The sequence below is a fragment of the Aythya ferina genome (assembly GCF_964211825.1).
Source record: "Aythya ferina genome assembly, chromosome: 1".
NCBI lineage: Eukaryota > Metazoa > Chordata > Aves > Anseriformes > Anatidae > Aythya > Aythya ferina.
In genome coordinates, this window is record NC_140296.1 from 152,264,860 (window position 1) to 152,282,545 (window position 17,686).

Here is a 17,686-nt window from a genome sequence, read left to right on the forward strand (position 1 = left end):
CTAACTCACTGCTGTACATGTAAGAAATTGAGGCATGCAGTGACAATAAGAAATGCTTTCAGAACTGCCTAAGAGACTGAAGGGACTAAATTTCATTTTCAGAAATGGCTTTGAGCCAGAATTTCCCTAGATAACCGAGGACTAGCTTCATCTTTAGGCATATGTGTATACTTATATGGCTTTCCTGGACTTACACTACGAGGGCTTGCCACAGTGGGTCAGTACCCAGCGGAGGGTATTTCCCAGAGATTTTACCTTTTTGTATCCATCCTTACTGGAAAGCGGCAAGTTCCTTCCCTGGTGTTTTCAGCAGAACAAAATATATAGTATTTCAATCTGATCTATCTCAGCAAGCATACCACATCTATCACCGCAGCCTTTTGAATCAACCAAGGACCCAAAATCTTGATCAGATCTCACTTCAGAGGAATTCCTTTGCTGCAAATACCCTTTTTACCTCCCATAGTGAAAAGAAGGAAGGTGAGAATGATGTTGCCTATTTGTAAACGAGGCATCTTGGAAAGAGGCAGATGAGATACGTGACCGCTATATTTGCTGTATACAGCTTAAGATAAGGAGAGGATTCATGTATGAGGCGGTTAGCTCGAATATCTTCCACACAGCACTCGAGTTTAGCTTCGGTATGACTCTGGTACTGCTGGACACTGTCATCTCTCTGTGGTTTATCTCAGCACTGTGTTCACATCAGCCGTGGAGGGGAACGCGCCCCTGTGTGACATTTCTGAAGAGCCCTGGGGTGCCCAGCAGAGAAAGGGCCCCATATCACTGAGTGTTATGCCTTGGGTATTCATAACCTGGGTTACTCACGTATGAGACCACATGACCTTGTCTTCCTGGAAGAATGGTCCGGTTATCACCACATCTTATGTTGAGCGCTTCCTGCCGCTCTGTGTCACACATTCACACCCTCCGGGGCTGCTAATGCAGTGCTAACAGCTTGCCACTTCGAAAGCTGTCAGCATTTTTCACAGGGGGGGGAAAAAAATACCCAGCCAGCAGGATGGTCCTCAGGGGCTTGCAGCAGGATCACTTCCAATTCTGTTTCCTGGGGATCAGGCAGAGCAGAACATGATAAAGACATTTCTGCGGCACATCTCTGCAAAACTCTCTTCTTCTCATGGCAGCAGCTGAAGGATTCACCTCTTTAGACCATCTGCTCCCCCCCTTCCCCAAGCCTGCTGTGCTTATTATGTAGCTAACACATCTTTCCTCCTTTCTTAAACATGGACGTGGCTGTGTAAGTGCCCAGCCATCTGTGCAGTGGATCTATCCACCATCTCCCCCTGAAACCTCAGTTTGAGCTTAGTCCTCCTTGCCTGAATTTTGGAGCTGCCCCCCAAACCTGCTGAAGTTAGTGGGATATGTGTCATTCACTACAAAAGGCTCCTGGTGGTATACTCACTGTGGAGTTCTCCAGGCAAATCTTTTTACAAACAACCCCTTTCTGTGCCCTGGCCTCAATATACCTGCCTACACGGTGCTCCGTCTGTTCTGGGCTGCTTCCTGGCACTTGACAGCCTTGGAAGTGAGCTACCCCCTCTTTTAGGTGCCTGAGTGCCTTGGGGAAGGGAGTCGGAGTGGGACTAAAGGTATATTGGTCCCAACAAAGCTTTGCCTAGTCCTCTGTTTAGAAGAGCTGTTGATCCTTTCCCCCCACCCCAAAGGGCAATAAAACACCATAGATTCCGTAGTATTTCTTTTATTTTCCAAGAGGAAAAAGGGGTGGTTTTATTTTTATTCATATTCATCTTAGCAGCAAGAATAATTAAGAAGCTTATGGAGATCTACATAGGGACAGGAGAGCCATCAGTGCAACTAGGATCCATGGCCTATGTAAGATAGCAATTTGCCCATCAGGGCAAGGGATTCATTGTCTCTTTTTGAAGTTCATCTGCAAAGAGTCTCAAAGCACAGCAAATAGCTGGGCAAGCCTTGTGCTTGCTTATTTGGGACACTGTGAGGCTTTCTTTGCCTGCTGTCTTCTGAAGACAACGGAGCAGCTGATGTCTTGAGGCAGGTGAAGAAGCTGATGAGAAGAGGGTTATAGCTGCCCCAGCCCTCTCAGCTGCAGGCAAGCTCAAGTCCTTTGAGCAACTCTTTTGAGGTGAAATCCAAGGCAGTGGGTGCCCCCGTAGCTGAGATTTCTAATGACATTCAAGCTGCACAATGCAAGGTCAGGTAACAGAGTGGGACTGGGAGAAAGCAGAAGATCCACATTTCTACAGGCAGAGGTAAGGAAGAATTAGCTCCGGGTGATACTCAAAGAAATGACAAAAGTACCAACAAGTTTGATATCCTTGTTTTTTTTTGATGTAAAAACTCTTAGAAGAAAGATCTTTAGCACAGGATTGGTATTTTCCCACTTCTGAATAGTCCAGAAATATAGCAAGAGAACAGACGGACAGTGCAGACGTTGAATGCAGGAATGGATGGAAGCAGAACAGCATGCCTTGCTTTGTCTTACTACTTTTCTTCTGTGGTGTTTTGCTGTTTCTGAACCCAGATCAGCAAATGCAGAAGAAAAAAAAAAAAAAAAAGTAGTCTTTGCAATCCTTATTTTTTTGTGAGTGGATTGAAGTTTTCTTTTCAGCAAAGGTGCTGATTTGTGAGTTACTTTTCTAGGCTCATTTACCACATCTTTGCCGCTAAATAGGCAATGGTTTCCCTTGAGCAATGGAAGGAATGGGCAGCACCATTGCAATGTTTTCCACTAATACAGGATGTGGGATGAACTCTTCTGCAATCAGCTTATCACAGTCAAATAACTGTATTTTGCCAGCAGGGCAGAGAGGCTTTCGATTTCATGAAAAATATTGCAGCAAGAATGGGAAATTGTGTGCATTCTTTTTACTGCCATCATCAGACCTAGGGGGAAAAGTGGGGGGGAGGGGAGGGGGAAGGGGATTTCCCCAGTATTTTTAACCCAATAATGGGGATTTCTTTTTACACTGCACTGCTTAGACAGCTGACACAGTTCTGGCTCTGAGCTAACCTTAGAGATCTGAGTCTAAAGCTGGTCCAAGCGGTTCAGAATGTACTCTGATTAAAACCCCAAATGGGGACATAGAGGAAAAAAAAAAAAAAAAAAAAAAAAAAGACACCTTTGGTCAGGCAGGAGGAGATGTCTTCATTTTGTCATCAGCCCCAGCACTCACTGGCCTGAACGAAATCCCATATCCACCTCTTTGAGCATTTCTCCCGCCCATGAGACTTTCGTAGGCTGGAACAAGGGAAATGGAATATGTGGCCGCTCAGCTTCAAAGTTGGGTGCTGTTATCACACCAAGGTGCAGAGCATGGAAGTGCCAGCACAGCCTCTTACAGGGAGCTGGGGAGAAAAAAAAAAAAAAAAAAAAAAAAAAAAGCTACTGAGATTTGGGATGGCACCTAAGCAGTGTGGGAAAGGGCTTCTATGCTACCAGATCCAGTAATAGCAGAGAAACAGATTCAGTGGTGAAGGTGAGTCCTTGTTGTTCTGTATGCCTAAGAATCCCATTTCTTTGTCTCTGTTAGGTGGTAGCCACTTAACAACTTTAAGGTGTCTTTATTATTCTCCATGCATTGCTTTACTAATCACTAGCCCAGTTTTCCATGCAAAATGTCCTCTCATTTGCAGTGGTCTGTTTCACTGATGTTTTATCCTTGGGACGAGTGATACCATGGTAGTCATCCATGAATTTATGCCTTGTCTGGCCTATTCCTTTTCTGGTTTTGCATCCCTCTTCAGTATCCTTTTCTTCAGCCTCATCAAAGAACAGTCGTAATGTCTTTGATACTGAAAGCTACATTCATGCTCTGAATGGAAAAATGTCCATTTAGCCTTCCACGCCGAGAAGGCCTTTCCCATCTGTAGATTTCCCCCAGGCAGATCCTAGACAGAGCAATGGTTGTATTGGCTTTGGAGGTCCCTCAGAGAAAGATAGGCACCGGTGTTTGGGATCTGGTTGGGGAAGGCAGTTCTGCAGGGATTCTCATCCTGTGCTTGCCTTAGAGATGTAGGCTGAGGAAGGGCAGGGGTAACATGTGCTGCTGGAGCAGCGGGATCAGTTGGAAGGCCTGCCTTCCCACTCCCCTCCATCACGCTGGCGGTATTGCTGTCATGATGGCCTGGTGGGTCAGGAAAGTCTTTGTCCAGCTGGCACAGGGCCTCAGCAGGTTGTAAAGGAACTTTGTCAACCACCTTCTCATCCTGCCTCAGAACTGGTTTCGGTGGGGTGCTTTCACTTGACGGGAAAGCTGCTGAAATAGCCACGGGCCGCTGGGCTTCACCTTGTGTCTCTGTCACAAAGGAACTGTTTTGGAAGCCCTGGATCCCCTTGAAGCAGTGAAGGAAGTTGTGGGACAACATGGGCATGTCCTCTGCCAGCGTGCAGAGGTCTGGGGAGGGGAGAGCGTGGTAAGACTCGCTGTCCTCGCTGCCACTGCCCTCCTGGGTGAAAGGCTCGTACGTGAAGTAGACCTGACAGGGCTCAATCTCAAAGGAGTTGGGGAGGTGGAAGAAGAAGTAGCCTTGGTTGGTGAAGCAGCTGGACACAGAGTGCCCACTGGTTTCTGCGGGAGGATCAGGAGTCAGGGGTCCCTTGGAAAGCAAAAGCTGGGCTTCCTGGTCATTCTTCTGCATCACCTCCAGCACAGAAATTTCTGGGGTTATGCTGTTCACGCAGTACGAAGATGAGGAGAATGGGGAGGAGAGCCATTTCTGATGGGGAAAAAACATAGGAGAGAGACTGTTATGCCCAAAGTATAATACAGTGAGGAACAAAAGGCCTCCCCCTTGAGCACCCACACCAATTAAGTGGCCATTTCTTTGGTCAAACAAGAGTTGCAGGAGGTGTGGGAGGGAGATTCACATCCATGATGTCTCATCTGCAGGGTTTCGGAGGGAGTATATCCTTCTGTCACTTTAAAATTAAGAGAAGATATTGCAAAACTATGTTATGAGACTTCTGGGTGGGGAATGGAGGATGGAGGATTAAACTGAAAGAAAAGGAAAAGGAAAAGGAAAAGGAAAAAAAAAAAACAAAAGAGAAAAGGAAAGGGAAAGGGAAATGGAAAAGGAAAAGAAAGGGGAAGGGGAAAGGGAAGAAAGAAAAAGAGAAAAGAAGAAAAAGAGGAAACGGAAAAGGAAAATGAAGAGGAAAAGGAAATAAAAAGAGAAAAGGAAAAGGAAAAAGGTAGGTCTCATGCAATCTATTCCTACATGCTAAAGCAGTGTCTAATACACCTACATGACTGCATGCAGCTTTCTTGTCTGAACTGTTCTTCTAAGCCCCTCGTGCCTGGATTTCCACACAAGTTACAGCCTGCAGCATATCATTATCCTTAAAAATACACCGATTTTGATAATATCCTACTTATTTTCATTTATGGCCAGTAAAGCATTTTTTTTGTAGTTCTTTCTACACTAGGGAAGTGTCTCCGGTGCCCACTGCACCTTCCTCCCCCACACTCTTCCCCTGTAGGTTTAGCTTTCAAAGGCTTTTTGCACTAAGGCTTTTCCAAAGCTTTGCTGTCCTCTGGACTCTCTGCAGCTTGTCTCCACCCTTCTCGAAGCAAAATATCCCTTGGGATCACCTCCCACGTCTTGCATCTGATGCTCCCTTTAATACTGCACAGAATGGTAATTGTCTTCTTGCAGCTGCCCATACTCAAAGAGAGATTGGGGAAGGGAGAAAGAGGGGGTGGAGAAGGAAGGGAAAAAGAAAGAAGAACACAGAAAATAGCTAAGTGCCACCCAAAGTGATGGTAATTAGCAATAGGAGAGGAGGTAGGGCTCACAGCCAGAAGAAGGGGACCACAGCAGGAAATCTGGGCAGCCTAGGGCAGGTGGGGAGGGACAGAAACAGGGTGGAAGGGGATCTGAGAGGCCAAGCTCCCTCCCACAGGTCCTTTATATTCGCTCAAGTTCTCCTGTCAGGGGAGCAGTTTGCTGAGGTTTGCGTGGTTTGCCGTTTCTCGGTTCTGAAATTAGAGATGTATCAGCCGAGTGTCAGGTTTTAGGTCAAAAAATAAAACTTGAGCAGAGAACCCAGCAGCTGGTGCTACAGGCACATGAGTTGCTTGCGCACACGTAGGTCTGAGGACCTGGTGCCTGCCCCAGGCATGTACAGCTGGACCCTCCTTTCCCTCATTTCTCCCTAATAACCACTTGGATCCATCCCCAGTCCCATACCTGAATGTCACCTCCATGAACAGAGACGAGTGGGGGAAAGAATTTCTTGGGGTCTGGGATGTGGATCCTCAGAATCTTCTTAAACCTTGAGAAGAGAGGAGATTGAGAAATGAAGCAGGGCCTGATCCTGACCACTCTGGGATTGTGATGGGAATAAGAGAGAGCATTGCAGCTCATGGGAGCAGGAGAAAGGTAAAGTAAAAACAAGCCTGAGGACCCTCCTTGTGCATGAGTGGCCTGAAATGCAGCAGCTAAGAGATGAGCGACAGAGATAAGCCAGATAAACCTGATTTTGGAAAACACACTCCAATCAGCCTTTTTCCTGGGGAAGCACAACCAACAGTTTACAACCTTCCCTACCTTGGTGGTCACCTTAGCTTTCTCCATTTCCCCCTGCTCCATGATAGATCTGGGCAGCTCTCCCTCATTTCCCAGGTCCAGCTACTGTGAGCTGCCCCCTTTTGGTTTTGCTGCCCCCACAAAGACTCAGAGGACCCCGTGGTGTGATCAGGACCACCACTGGAAAAGCTGTGTCACCTCTGTCTCTCCTGTTAGCAGGATACTCTGCGGTACAGCTAGTACTTACTGGACATGCAAACCTATCTGAGCATGTCACGCACCAGCCCAGTGACCTCCGCTTTACTGGAACCAGTGTGTTGTCATCCTGAGGCAGCATGAAGTGATCTCATCTGCTCCTCAGTCCCTCAGAGAGGTCGGCTGATCCCGTCAGCTCTTTGCTGAAGCTTTGCTGTGGGATGCTCTGAGGAGAGACCCTCCTGACCTCTGGAGGCAATCAGTGTACTCCCTGAAGCATAAGAATTTGCTAGTTCTTGCATATAAACTATTTTACATCGCTGCAGATGCTATTTTTATTCGTGCATGTCTAATCCTTCCTTGGGTCTTACCTCAGCATTATCTTCCATCCAATCTCACAGGTTAACTACCCTCTGTGGAGAAAGGAGGCCTTTTTATCTCTCTGTTTGCCATGTAGCTAGCACTTCCTCACCTTTGTGTTATGACTCAAGGTAAAACAGTGACTTTCTCAGTATCCATCTCCTGTTAATATGCTTCTCCTTCTTTCCTTCCAAAGAAGCCATCCCAGCCTCTGCTGCCTTCTTCCCTGAGAACACTTCTGCCACCAACACCAGTGACCTGCTTCTCTGTCCCTGTCCTGAGATGAGAAAACCTGAAGCCATTTCTAACCTCACCATGCTGACAGGTCACTCTCTGTATTACTGCACTGGGTAACCTTGTGAGATACTTTCAGTCCTGACTAGAAGCTGTGTTTGCTGTCAAAAAGAAGAGATCTTTAAAGCATCACATAGATGTTTACCAGCATGTGATGAAACACTTCAGGAGAAGAACTGTACTCCTCACTCAGGAGTTTTCCTGTAGATCAAATACTACCCATCCTCACCAAATACTACCCATCCTCACTGAGCTCTTGCTGGAGTATTTAAGAATGTCATGGTACCTAGGCTTGCTTCGTCCTCCCCTCTGAGAGAGTGCCCAGATCAGTAACCTATTTTTTGAGAGGTGATTTTGGTGCATCCCTGCCAGGGAAAACCACTGTAACCCATGGGCAATAGAAGTACAGAGGCATCTATTTCAAAGCCAGCCAGACCATGGCACTGGGTCTCAGGAGTATGGCACAATATGATGATAGTGTTAACATCATCTTGGGTGGTGATGTATCTACTCAGACAAATGTCAGCTTTGAAAGCTTGGGTTATGAACTGTATATTTGAGTCCCTCTGTATGCTGAGTAATGCCAAATAAAAAATAAACCAGGTTATGAGAAGATGCACAATATACAGGAGAGCAACAAAGAGGAAAACTTGACACTCATTTACCATTTCAGGGTCCGTAAGTTAATAAGGAAGGCAGTCCCAATGATCACGAAGATACATGTGCTCACTATAAGAGCTGGCAGAACTGGACGGGATGTTTCTGCAAGATGAGAGAGAGAGAGGGAGTTGCTATGAAAAATTAGCCGGGATTTTGGAGGTAGGATCTGCAACTTTTCCATGTCTGTTCAAACTGATCATGTTATTATAATATGCTGTTAATTATAATAATATAATTAATATAATATGATACACAGGACAGATAAAGGAGTTCATCTCTGTTGTGTAGGATGCCAAGAAAGGGAGTCCTAAAATCAGCTTAATTGGGCTTGGGGAATTGGAGTAGCATCGTAAGTCAGTGGGGAGGTAGAGTCATGGGGTTCATGGGGTGGGTTAGAGGGTAGCAGGGCCAAGGATGGAGAAGGTTAGGGGTCGAGTGACTAGCCTCTTTATTAGGACGGGTGGAGGAAAGTTTTAGGAGGCTAGGGAGGTTTACAGCTTTCTGCCATATGCTGATTTTGGTACTTGGGTTGTAGAGTTAGGAGAAAGAGACTGAATTTCCTCACTGAAAGCTCTGCCAGCACTCTTCAACCTTTTCTGGAATCATCTTAAACTTTTGTTAATCTGTCTCTTTCACACATCTCCCCAGGGCACCTTTGCTTAGTCTTGCTGTTCTGGTGCCCATCTCTGCGTGCCACCCCCATTTCCCTTCATCCCTAGTGCCCCTTGGTCTGGGCCTGCAGGGTAAGGGAGCAGAAAGAGATAAAGGAGACAGTTGTAGAGAGTCCTGTCTTTGCCTGTCCTTGGGATGCTACCAAGATCACTTTGTCTCCTCTGGCTCTGGTACCCTGGTTATCTTTGGGTCTTGGTTGCTGTGACAACCGGCTGCGGCTGTATCCTGTTCGTTGACATCACACACTGTCAGAATTTGATCGCCACAGCAACACAGTGCCCTTTCTAAACATAGCTCCTCTGTTTATACCAGTGCTAGGCACAACAGGGAGGGACCGGGCAGGGGCAGAGTGGGGGTGATGCAAGGGGAATAACCTCTAGCTGCTTATTTTCTGGAAAAGATGTGACGGAGCACACAGCCCGTAATTCACAGAAGAGACTCGCTCAGGTCACTATTATTTCAAGGATGCAGGTACCCTCCATGCTCTGGCTCATGGTAATGACTGGTGCATATATCATCAGTCCTTTTTGGAAGTGACTTACACACATATAAGTCTCTTTCATTCTCCCCGAGGCTTTCCTTCCTAGGCTCTGGTTTCATTCCATTTCACTGATCAATGGCCGCACTGAACTGGCCCTGATTTACACCTTGTGGATTTTGCCTGGCCTCTGGAAGTCAGAGGGGCTGCTGCCCTTTACTCTGTTGGAGTCAGGGGGTCTTCGTCCTTAAGCCCTGTTGAGCCAGCCTGAGCGAACAGATTAGGAGGGACTTCATTTTTATTTTTATTTTTTATTGCTCTTCGGTTAACACAATCCTCCCTACCCATCTTCCTCCAGCTTCCCAGCCTGCTTTGGTCCTTCTGCTTTGTTTTCTCTGAGTTCCCTCTTTTCCCTCTATGTCAGACTGCCTGACTCTGATCCTTACCATCAGCATCTGTCTTCCACAGTATTGTCTTGCTCCAGTCACTCCACACACCTTTGTAGGCACTTGAGTTACTTGGCTTTGCACGGACAGCTGCCTCATATTTCAGGTTGGGGGACAGTCCCTCAAATACCACCCACATCTGGTCCTGCTTAATGCAGAGGGTCTTGGCTTTCTGGAAGAAGGGCAAAAATAGAGCATTATCAACATCCTGCCGTGGCTCACAGAATCATGTATCAATCTTTCCCAAGCTCTCCGAGTGGACCTGTCTCAGATCCCTCCATTTTGTGCATTGTTTTGTCACACTGAGGGATAAATCTTCTTAATTTTGTACTTCTCATCCCTTTCAGGTCTACCCTGGAGCTGTCTAGATTTCTTTTGTGACAGCACTAAATAAAACAGGGTTCCTGTTTGCCTCCATGTCATCACCAAATGCTGGCAGCAGGTTCTGCAGACAAAAAGGGGTGAGGAAGTAATCCCCTCTCCAGATTCACTAAAACTTTTTTCATTCTGAGGGGAGATTTCTATAAGGAAGACCAGGATTCAAATGGTGACACATCCCAGTGCCCTCACTCTGTACTCACCTCCCAGGACTGACTTGTGGTTCGGTACCGCACTTGGTATTGCCGCTCCCCATTCAAGTAGTGAGAGGAAATATTCAGGCTCCATGATAAGTTGTAGCTGTTTTTAGCTTTGTTAACCAGTTGAAGATTTCCTGGAGGTCTCAGTTTTACTGGAAAGAGAAAGAGAGCAGGAATGACACCAGTGCACTGCCTGTAACAAGGCTCCACTGGAAAAACCCATGTCGGTAGGGTTGGGGCCTTGGCTGAGCTCACAGACTCCAGCCATCCATGGCCAAGTGAGATGCTTAGAGAGTTCCCCCTCTCCGTTCTTCCTTCCTACCCACTGTCACTGGTGACAAAAGGCCTGGGACTGCATTAAAGGCAGCTTGTCTGGTGAGCTTCCAGTGAGAGTGGCCACAGCAGTCAGTGCAATCCCACCTGGCCATACATCTTATCTTATCTTGTAGGGGTGATCCGCAAGGCAAGTGTATGGACAGGAAAGGATCATGGTTTGGGTGACAACTTCTTCCCAGCTGCACTTTCAGAAAGCTACAGCCACAAGGGCTGGAGTTACATAGACTGTCTGGGGTGAACCTTCTCAACCCTTGACTCCAGACAGGCCTTCTTATGCCTCACATTCCAGCAGCTCCTTGGATTTCTCCTTAAGCCAGGTAAACATCCAGCAGAAGAATAACCCAAGCAGATATATATATATATATATATTTTTTTTTCCATTGGATTAGTGAGTTGAATCAATTCAGCAGACTACTGCTTGCCAAAGCTGGCTTAAAGGAGGGAGGAACCATGTAGTTCATAGGAGGGATGGAGCAGCAAGACTTTCCCTTCCTCCTGCAGCACATAGTTTTCAGAAGGTCAGCTGAGTTGACGTAGCCTGCTTGAAGCCTGAACTCCTAGGACAAAGCACTGTCACTCAGCTGTGTCCCAGATACAGGATGGCATAGGAAGTGGCTGGCATGACACTGCACATTAGAGGTGCATGGCGCAGAAGTCAATGTGGTCCGTCCGTGCTAATTATAGCAGGGGACAACAAAAAGAGGTAAGATTGAAATCTGCTACGGGTGTTGCATGGTTGTGGATGGGGAGAAGAAACTGGGTGTCACTTTGTGGGGGAGCTTCAGGGACTTCAAGACAGAAGATAACTCACTGTTTGCAAGTGGACTGAAGTCTTCCAGTCGTGCAGGTGTAGACCCATTCTCTCCAAGCCGGCAATGTACAGACATGTTAAGACGGTCTGCAGTAGTGAAGGATTGAGACTGCAAGGAAAATTTAGCATTAGTGACACTGAAGCCTCATCAATCACCATTCATATTTCTAAGTATTGCCTGCACATAAGTGGTTTAGGAATACTTGACAATAAATATGGATGACACTTGTGGTTGAAAGGCATAAGCCTCAGTGGTGAGTAGAGGAACCAAAGATTTATGCTTGATGTGGTTGGAGTTTTTTTTTTTGTTGTTGTTCACTGGAAAGCAGGGCACAAAATATTTTGGTATGCTATTTTAATAGGATTCCTGCATGTGCTGATTAAGCAGGAAAGACGGTACTTTCAGTAAGTGACATCTATTGAGACAAAATATTTTGACTAAAATATTTCATGTTCATTTGTAAGGTTGCGATAATATTGATATATTACTCAATATCTATATATATTATATTATCAATATATATATATATATATTATATTAATATAAATATTACTCATGAAATGCAGTGGAGTTACAATGAGTCGATATAACATGGTTCCACAATGATTCTAAAGGGCCATGTACATCACAAAGTATTAAATAAGAAATAGGTCAATTAGCTTGATTGGAAAGAAAGGAGTTTGACAGCGTAGTTTTTGAATCTGTTTATGAATCCTGCAATTTGTCTTTGCACATAATATACAAAACTAAGAAAACCTGGCTGTTGTTAGAACTGGGTATGACTATCCCAATAAGGAGAATTAGCTTTTTTCTTTTTCTTTTTCTTTTTTTCCCCCTGAAAATACAGGAACTACAGTAATTCCTGAATATGACTGAGGGACGTACCCAATAAGCCTGGAAAAAAAAAAAGTTTGATTTAAATAAAGAATAATAAGTAGGGGATTTGCAACACCATTGGCTTCATTGGTGTGCTGTTTTGCGTCTTGTGTTTGATGCGATTAACAGGGTTCCTCAGTAATTAATAATTTGGAAAATGGTAATGACCTCTTCAAGGAAAAATGAGGTCCAGAGGTGACCTCAGAGATGATGATCGTGGCCATCCTTCCACAGAGGAAGGGATTATGGCCAAACTCAGATAACGGTGATGGGGGACACCGCATCTGTCCGTCCTGCACCTCTTCTGCATGTGTCAGGACAACACGGCCCCACTCACAATGAAGCCAGTCCCCAGTGCAGGACAACATGCAATAAATCCAAGCCCAGAACTGGAGTCAAGGATCAGGTCTAGGCTTTTTATAATACTCTTGGGTGTCACATTCTTTATATGCCTCAAACTGAGAAACCAACCTTGTCATTAGCCAGGACATCCTAGATGAATAGATGAATTACTCACGTTACTGTTTTTGCTGAAGGTCTTGATGCATCTCCTCAGTTCTGTTGTGTGTTCTGCCTTAAGTAATTCACAATGTTCCTTGAATTTTTCTGGTAAGAAAACTGACCTGGATTTTAAGCAGGAGAACACCAGTGAGCTGGGAAGTCTGTTTTATATGTAGTCAGATTTTATCTAACTCTAAAGGCCTTTCAAAGAACACTGCATCCTACCTTACTTGCTGAGCAGGTTACAGCTAGGATGTAATCCCACTTTCCCTCCCTACTACATCACTCAGACAAGTTTTATGTGCCAGCACATGGAGAGTTAATGCATCCCAGCTTTTCAATGCCAGAGATGATAGGAGGTTTCCAAACCTCTGGCTACCTCCTCTGCTTCCTGTTGATATGGGAGACAGATGCCTGTTTCTAGGGTTTTACACATCTCTTTCAAGCCACTGACAGCCCTGTAGCATCGCAGATGCCGAATGAGTTGTATCTCTTGAACCAGGTCACATCCCAGCCGGACAGGACTGTACCCCACACTTGGCAGTGCTGTGCCATGACCCCTCTTCTGCTCTGACAAGTGTGGCTGGACAGGCTAAGCTGAGAGGTGGGAGAGCGTCCATGTGGTTGGAACTGAGGGGACAGCAGATTAAGCTGGCTGCTCCAGCAACAGGGTCAGGCCAGACTTACTGGTGTCTTTGCCTCAAGCGTTCCTAGAGAAGACGGCTGTAACCCTACCCTCTTTAGGGGACAGTTGAAAGAGTTCTGGGGGAACCAAGAAAATTCGTTCTCCCATTGAGTGGTTTACTTCAATGGGAAGCAAAATAAACTGGTCACACAAACCCTAGATGTCCTAGAGCCCTGGTCAACCAACGGCACAGTTCCAGAGCCGGCCCAAATTCCAGATCCAAACTTTTTGACTCAATCCCATAGGGCAGAGAAATATTTGGCTGTCAAGGTCCGTGTAGCAGACCCCAGAGCACATCTGCCAATCTTACCCCGTGACGTCTCTGCTGATGGTCAGGAGCAACCCACCCACTGCTAGAACCACTCTGGGCCTCTTCTTACACCAGGTACCCGGGGACGCCCTGGGTAGACCAGTAACTCTTGACTCAAGATGTCACACATCGAGACCAGAGAGAATCAGCCAGCATCCACTGTGGTTCTGGCCACACACCTACCGCTCCTCTGGGAGATACTTGGGAGGGGAAAACATCACAGAGTGGGAGAGGTGGAAGGGCTAGGGTAGGCTACGGTAAAGGGAACGATATATTCCTTCATGTACTGTCGTTCAGCGTGCGACTTTCCTGTTACATCCAGTCCACCCTGGCAATGGGCAGATGGCCTCTGTATGATTCCAATCCCACCTCCCTCTGCCCCTGTCTCTACACACCCTCCTTTTCAGATGAAAATACCCTCCAGTCCAGAGGGTAGCTACCAGGGAAGAAGGATTTTTGGAAAATGAAGCACAGACAATGCTACAGACCTGGAAGATGAGCAGTGCTAGGCAGTTTGGGACCCTCAGATGGCAAACACTGAGCAGTGGCCAGCATCTGCATACACCTGGGGTCAGACAGACTTCAAATGGAAAGCCCTCATCTGTGTGATTCCACCACACTGGGCCTGGGGAGGGAGAGCCTACACTGATGTGAAGCGCTAAATTTTCCAGGACACTTTTAATTCAAAGTATCATCTTTCCTCAACCTTTCTGGTCACCCACCTTTCAAAAAATGGTAGCTTCGATAAAATCTCCAGCTGGCATGGTGCATCGGCAAGGTCCCTGCCTGGGGTCCAGTCGCAAAAGATTGCTGCCCGTGAGTCATACCAACAAGCAAGACTGGAGGTACCTGCCAGCAGAGAAGAGATGGACAGCAACGTGGCTGAATTAGCAATGACTTTTGGCATTAACAATCACCCCAGACAATTCTGCCACATCCCAAACTACAGACAGAGTCCTCATCTGGATAGCTGTCTCCAAGTAAGAAAGGCAGAACCGCTCACTTCTTCAACTGCTCTATGTCCTTGGAGGTTGGTGTGCTTGTAAAAGATCTTTAATTATTGCAGCCTCCTCCAGTTGTATGTTACAACACAGACATTGCACAACAACACGCCACAGCCCAGGCACTCCATCTGATACCCCTCTGCTTATCCAGGTGAAGAGCATCACTTCTTACCTTGCGTAGAGACCGATGCCAGCAAGAGAGGTGTGAGGCTGAGCAGCCAGAGGTGGCACAGGAGCAGCAAGTAGGGATTCATCTGTACTGAGGACACACTGAAAGAGAGAAGACCCCCCCGCAACACAGCTCAGCAATGAAAGTTAAGAAGTTGTCATCCCATACAAGGTATCCAGTGTCCCAGGGCTCAAAACTGGTGTCAATCTTCCAAGCTCAGAAACTCATATTCCTTCTCCTCTGCCTTTCCCTCAGCACCTCATTGCTCTCCTGCCTTGGGGTGCTTTGCTCAGCACTGAAACCATCCACAGTGCAACAGACAGGCTGTTTGCAGAGGTAATGTCTTCTGGAAATGTGTGTGAGTGCACAGCCCTCCGCGTGTATTGTTTCAGGCTGCTTGCTGACTCAGGTAGAGAGTGCTATCGTGGCTGCACGAGGCTGGCGTTGCGAAGAGCTGCTTTTTTTGGTAAGCCCTAGGGCTGAAATCACTAGGTGCTTGCTGTGTAAGAGGGCTTTCTGGCTTCAACTATCAGAAAAGTCAGTTTAGGAGGTAGATTTTCAATGGCTTGTTTGGGACTGGGGAAAAAAATTAAATTAGGGGGAAGTTTACCAAGTTCTGGAAAGGCAAAGCTTTACCATATCATGAAACATTAAAATAATGCACAAATCACACACCATCCTTGCCAAGTAGACCCCGCACTGCCTTGGATGGACATGTGCTTTCAGGTATAGCAGAAAACTCAGGCTTTGCAATTAGGTAGCTACAGCATCCCTCATTCCCCTCTGGCATCCAGAGAAACCCCTTGTCTTACAAAGCCCATACAGCTGTGTGCTGTACTACACACACAGGGCTTATGGGCTTCTCAAGTGAGCCTCCCCCTCTCCCCATCCACCTGGACACCTGTACCTCGAGGTCTGCCTCTGCCCGCAGGAGAAGGGACCATCCTCACCTCTCAGGGAGCCTGCAGCACAGGCAGAGCTGGGGAGACCAAGGTAGAGAGCCGCTGAACCCCGCTGAGGACTGCCGGGGGAGCGAGAGTGGAGGGTTTTTAAAGGGCTGGCATGAGGCATGATATTGATTCCCGTTGTGATAAAAGATTAGGTTCAGAGGAAGAAAAACAGGACGACAGCGCATTCATAGAGAAAAGGGGAGAGAAAGAGAGAGAAAGCGCCAACGTGGTTGTGAGATGTGGGGTTTGATTTGAGAGGACTGTGGAAAGACAGAGAGATAAATATATGCTCAGCCCTCCCCAACGGCAAGAATCAGTTTGTCAGACCGAAACTCCTTCCAAGACGCTTCTCAGATCAGCCACCCCCGTGCGGGACAGGGCTGGCATCACCCCCTTTACCTTCTAGCTCCAGGCACCCGGCGCTCCAGGCGAAGGGGTCCACGGGGACAGGGCAATGGGATCGATGATGGATGAAGGTGCTGGCTGCCAAACCGGGAGGGGAATGGGAATAAGGGAGAGCGGCTGGGGGGGATCTTCGCTCAGTGCATGTCCAGCCGCCAGCCAGCAGTTCTGGCAGGAGAGGAGAGGAGAGGGGCAGGTCTTCTGTGGGGCTGTTCCTCCTGTCTGTGCTCGACCTCTCTGTCTTCTCCCTCTCACCTTTGCACAGGAAGCTGCTGCTTGCTTGCCTTGTCAGACTGAGACGAAGCCCTGAAGTATCGAAAAGGCTAGCAAGGCCGAGAATAAAAAGCCCCAAACCACGTCCTACTTCCTGCTGGTAAAGCAATAGGTGCAGAAACAAGGGTGGAGGGATCAGGTGTTAGCTTGCAGTGCTCAGATATACTAGGGACCAGTCTGTAACTATTGCTGGGAAGCAAAGGAGAGAGAGAGAGAAGGACCTGTCCTCTCCAGACACTGTCGAGAGACCCATAGCTTCCTCTTTCAGATACTCAGACAGCCAGGCTCACTCTCAGGGGCTGCACACGTGCACAGACCAATTTGAAACTGGAGTAGGAGTCACTCCGCAGTAGAAACGCTGTGGACCACTTTGTGAAAAACAGCTCGAGTCATTGACCTAAGCAACACCAGAATGAAACCAGCCTCCCCACCGGTGCCCCAGTTTCAGAGGATCCATCCTGGGTCAGAGCTTGAGTGGAAAGAGGCCAGCGCTGCGGCTGAGCAAGCTGGAGGCACAGCCCTCACACTTGCAGATGGTGTGACACCACAGGGACAGCTGTCCCGCAGCGTGCTTACCCGGCCAAACACCGTGCTCACCCCACAGAAGAAAGAAGCCTTCCCTCTGACCTGACCATCTCGGCTAGTTCGGCCAGGCAGCGCGGCCCTGCAGCAGCTGCAGTACCTGCTTTACGTGGTTTGTCTGTTCAGCAGGCCAGAAAAGGTGCAAAAAATATGTCCACCTTCTTCTGAGGGTCAGTGTGCCCTCACCTTCACAGACACAATTCCTCACAGTTCTCCATGTAACATTTGATATTAGAAGATCCTTTCACAACAAGCATCTTCCCCCACACCCTTTGCCCTCCCCTCCCCAGGCAACCCCCACACACAAATTCAAGTCCCCAGCCTGCTGGTTGCCTATTTCACAAGCAGGCGTGCACACACACATATCTCCCCACACACCTCTCTTTTTCCATACACACAAAAAGCTCTGAAAAGCAGCACATTGCATTTCCTGTTTGGTCTGGGCTGTACAAAGATGGCCACTGGTGTGGGGCAGGAAGAGGCGAATCTCCTTTTTTATATATTGTGGTCACCATGCTCCGTACTGCTCACCTTTCTCTCCTACAGCAAGCAGCTCAAGGCCAAAGTTCAGG

General features: G+C 47.3%; 1 protein-coding gene across 2 annotated transcripts; it reads right to left on the minus strand.

The window, feature by feature from the left end:
* Positions 1-1,714: 1,714 nt before the first annotated feature.
* Positions 1,715-16,553, minus strand: IL2RB (interleukin 2 receptor subunit beta). 2 transcript variants are annotated; one of them, XM_084505635.1, is made up of 10 exons: positions 16,257-16,553; positions 14,911-15,008; positions 14,457-14,583; positions 12,756-12,861; positions 11,362-11,470; positions 10,218-10,366; positions 9,637-9,808; positions 8,046-8,142; positions 6,193-6,277; positions 1,715-4,719 (listed from the first exon to the last, which is right to left on the minus strand). In XM_084505635.1, exons 2-10 carry the CDS (start codon positions 14,990-14,992, stop codon positions 3,892-3,894), a joined length of 1,755 nt encoding a protein of 584 aa, XP_084361761.1. In that variant the 5' UTR covers positions 14,993-15,008; positions 16,257-16,553; the 3' UTR covers positions 1,715-3,891. The 2 variants fall into 2 exon arrangements, with proteins under 2 accessions (XP_084361761.1, XP_084361760.1); XM_084505634.1 differs by lacking the exon at positions 16,257-16,553 and adding an exon at positions 15,815-16,246.
* Between the last annotated feature and the right edge of the window lie 1,133 nt (positions 16,554-17,686).

Coding starts and splice junctions, on each gene's coding strand:
- IL2RB (XM_084505634.1), bottom strand. CDS start 15,978: ATGCCTCATGCCAGCCCTTTAAAAACCCTCCACTCTCGCTCCCCCGGC. Junction 14,584..14,910: donor GGCATCGGTCTCTACGCAAG/GTAAGAAGTGAT, acceptor CTCTGCTGGCAG/GTACCTCCAGTCTTGCTTGT. Junction 11,471..12,755: donor CCTTCAGCAAAAACAGTAAC/GTGAGTAATTCA, acceptor TTTTCCTTGCAG/TCTCAATCCTTCACTACTGC.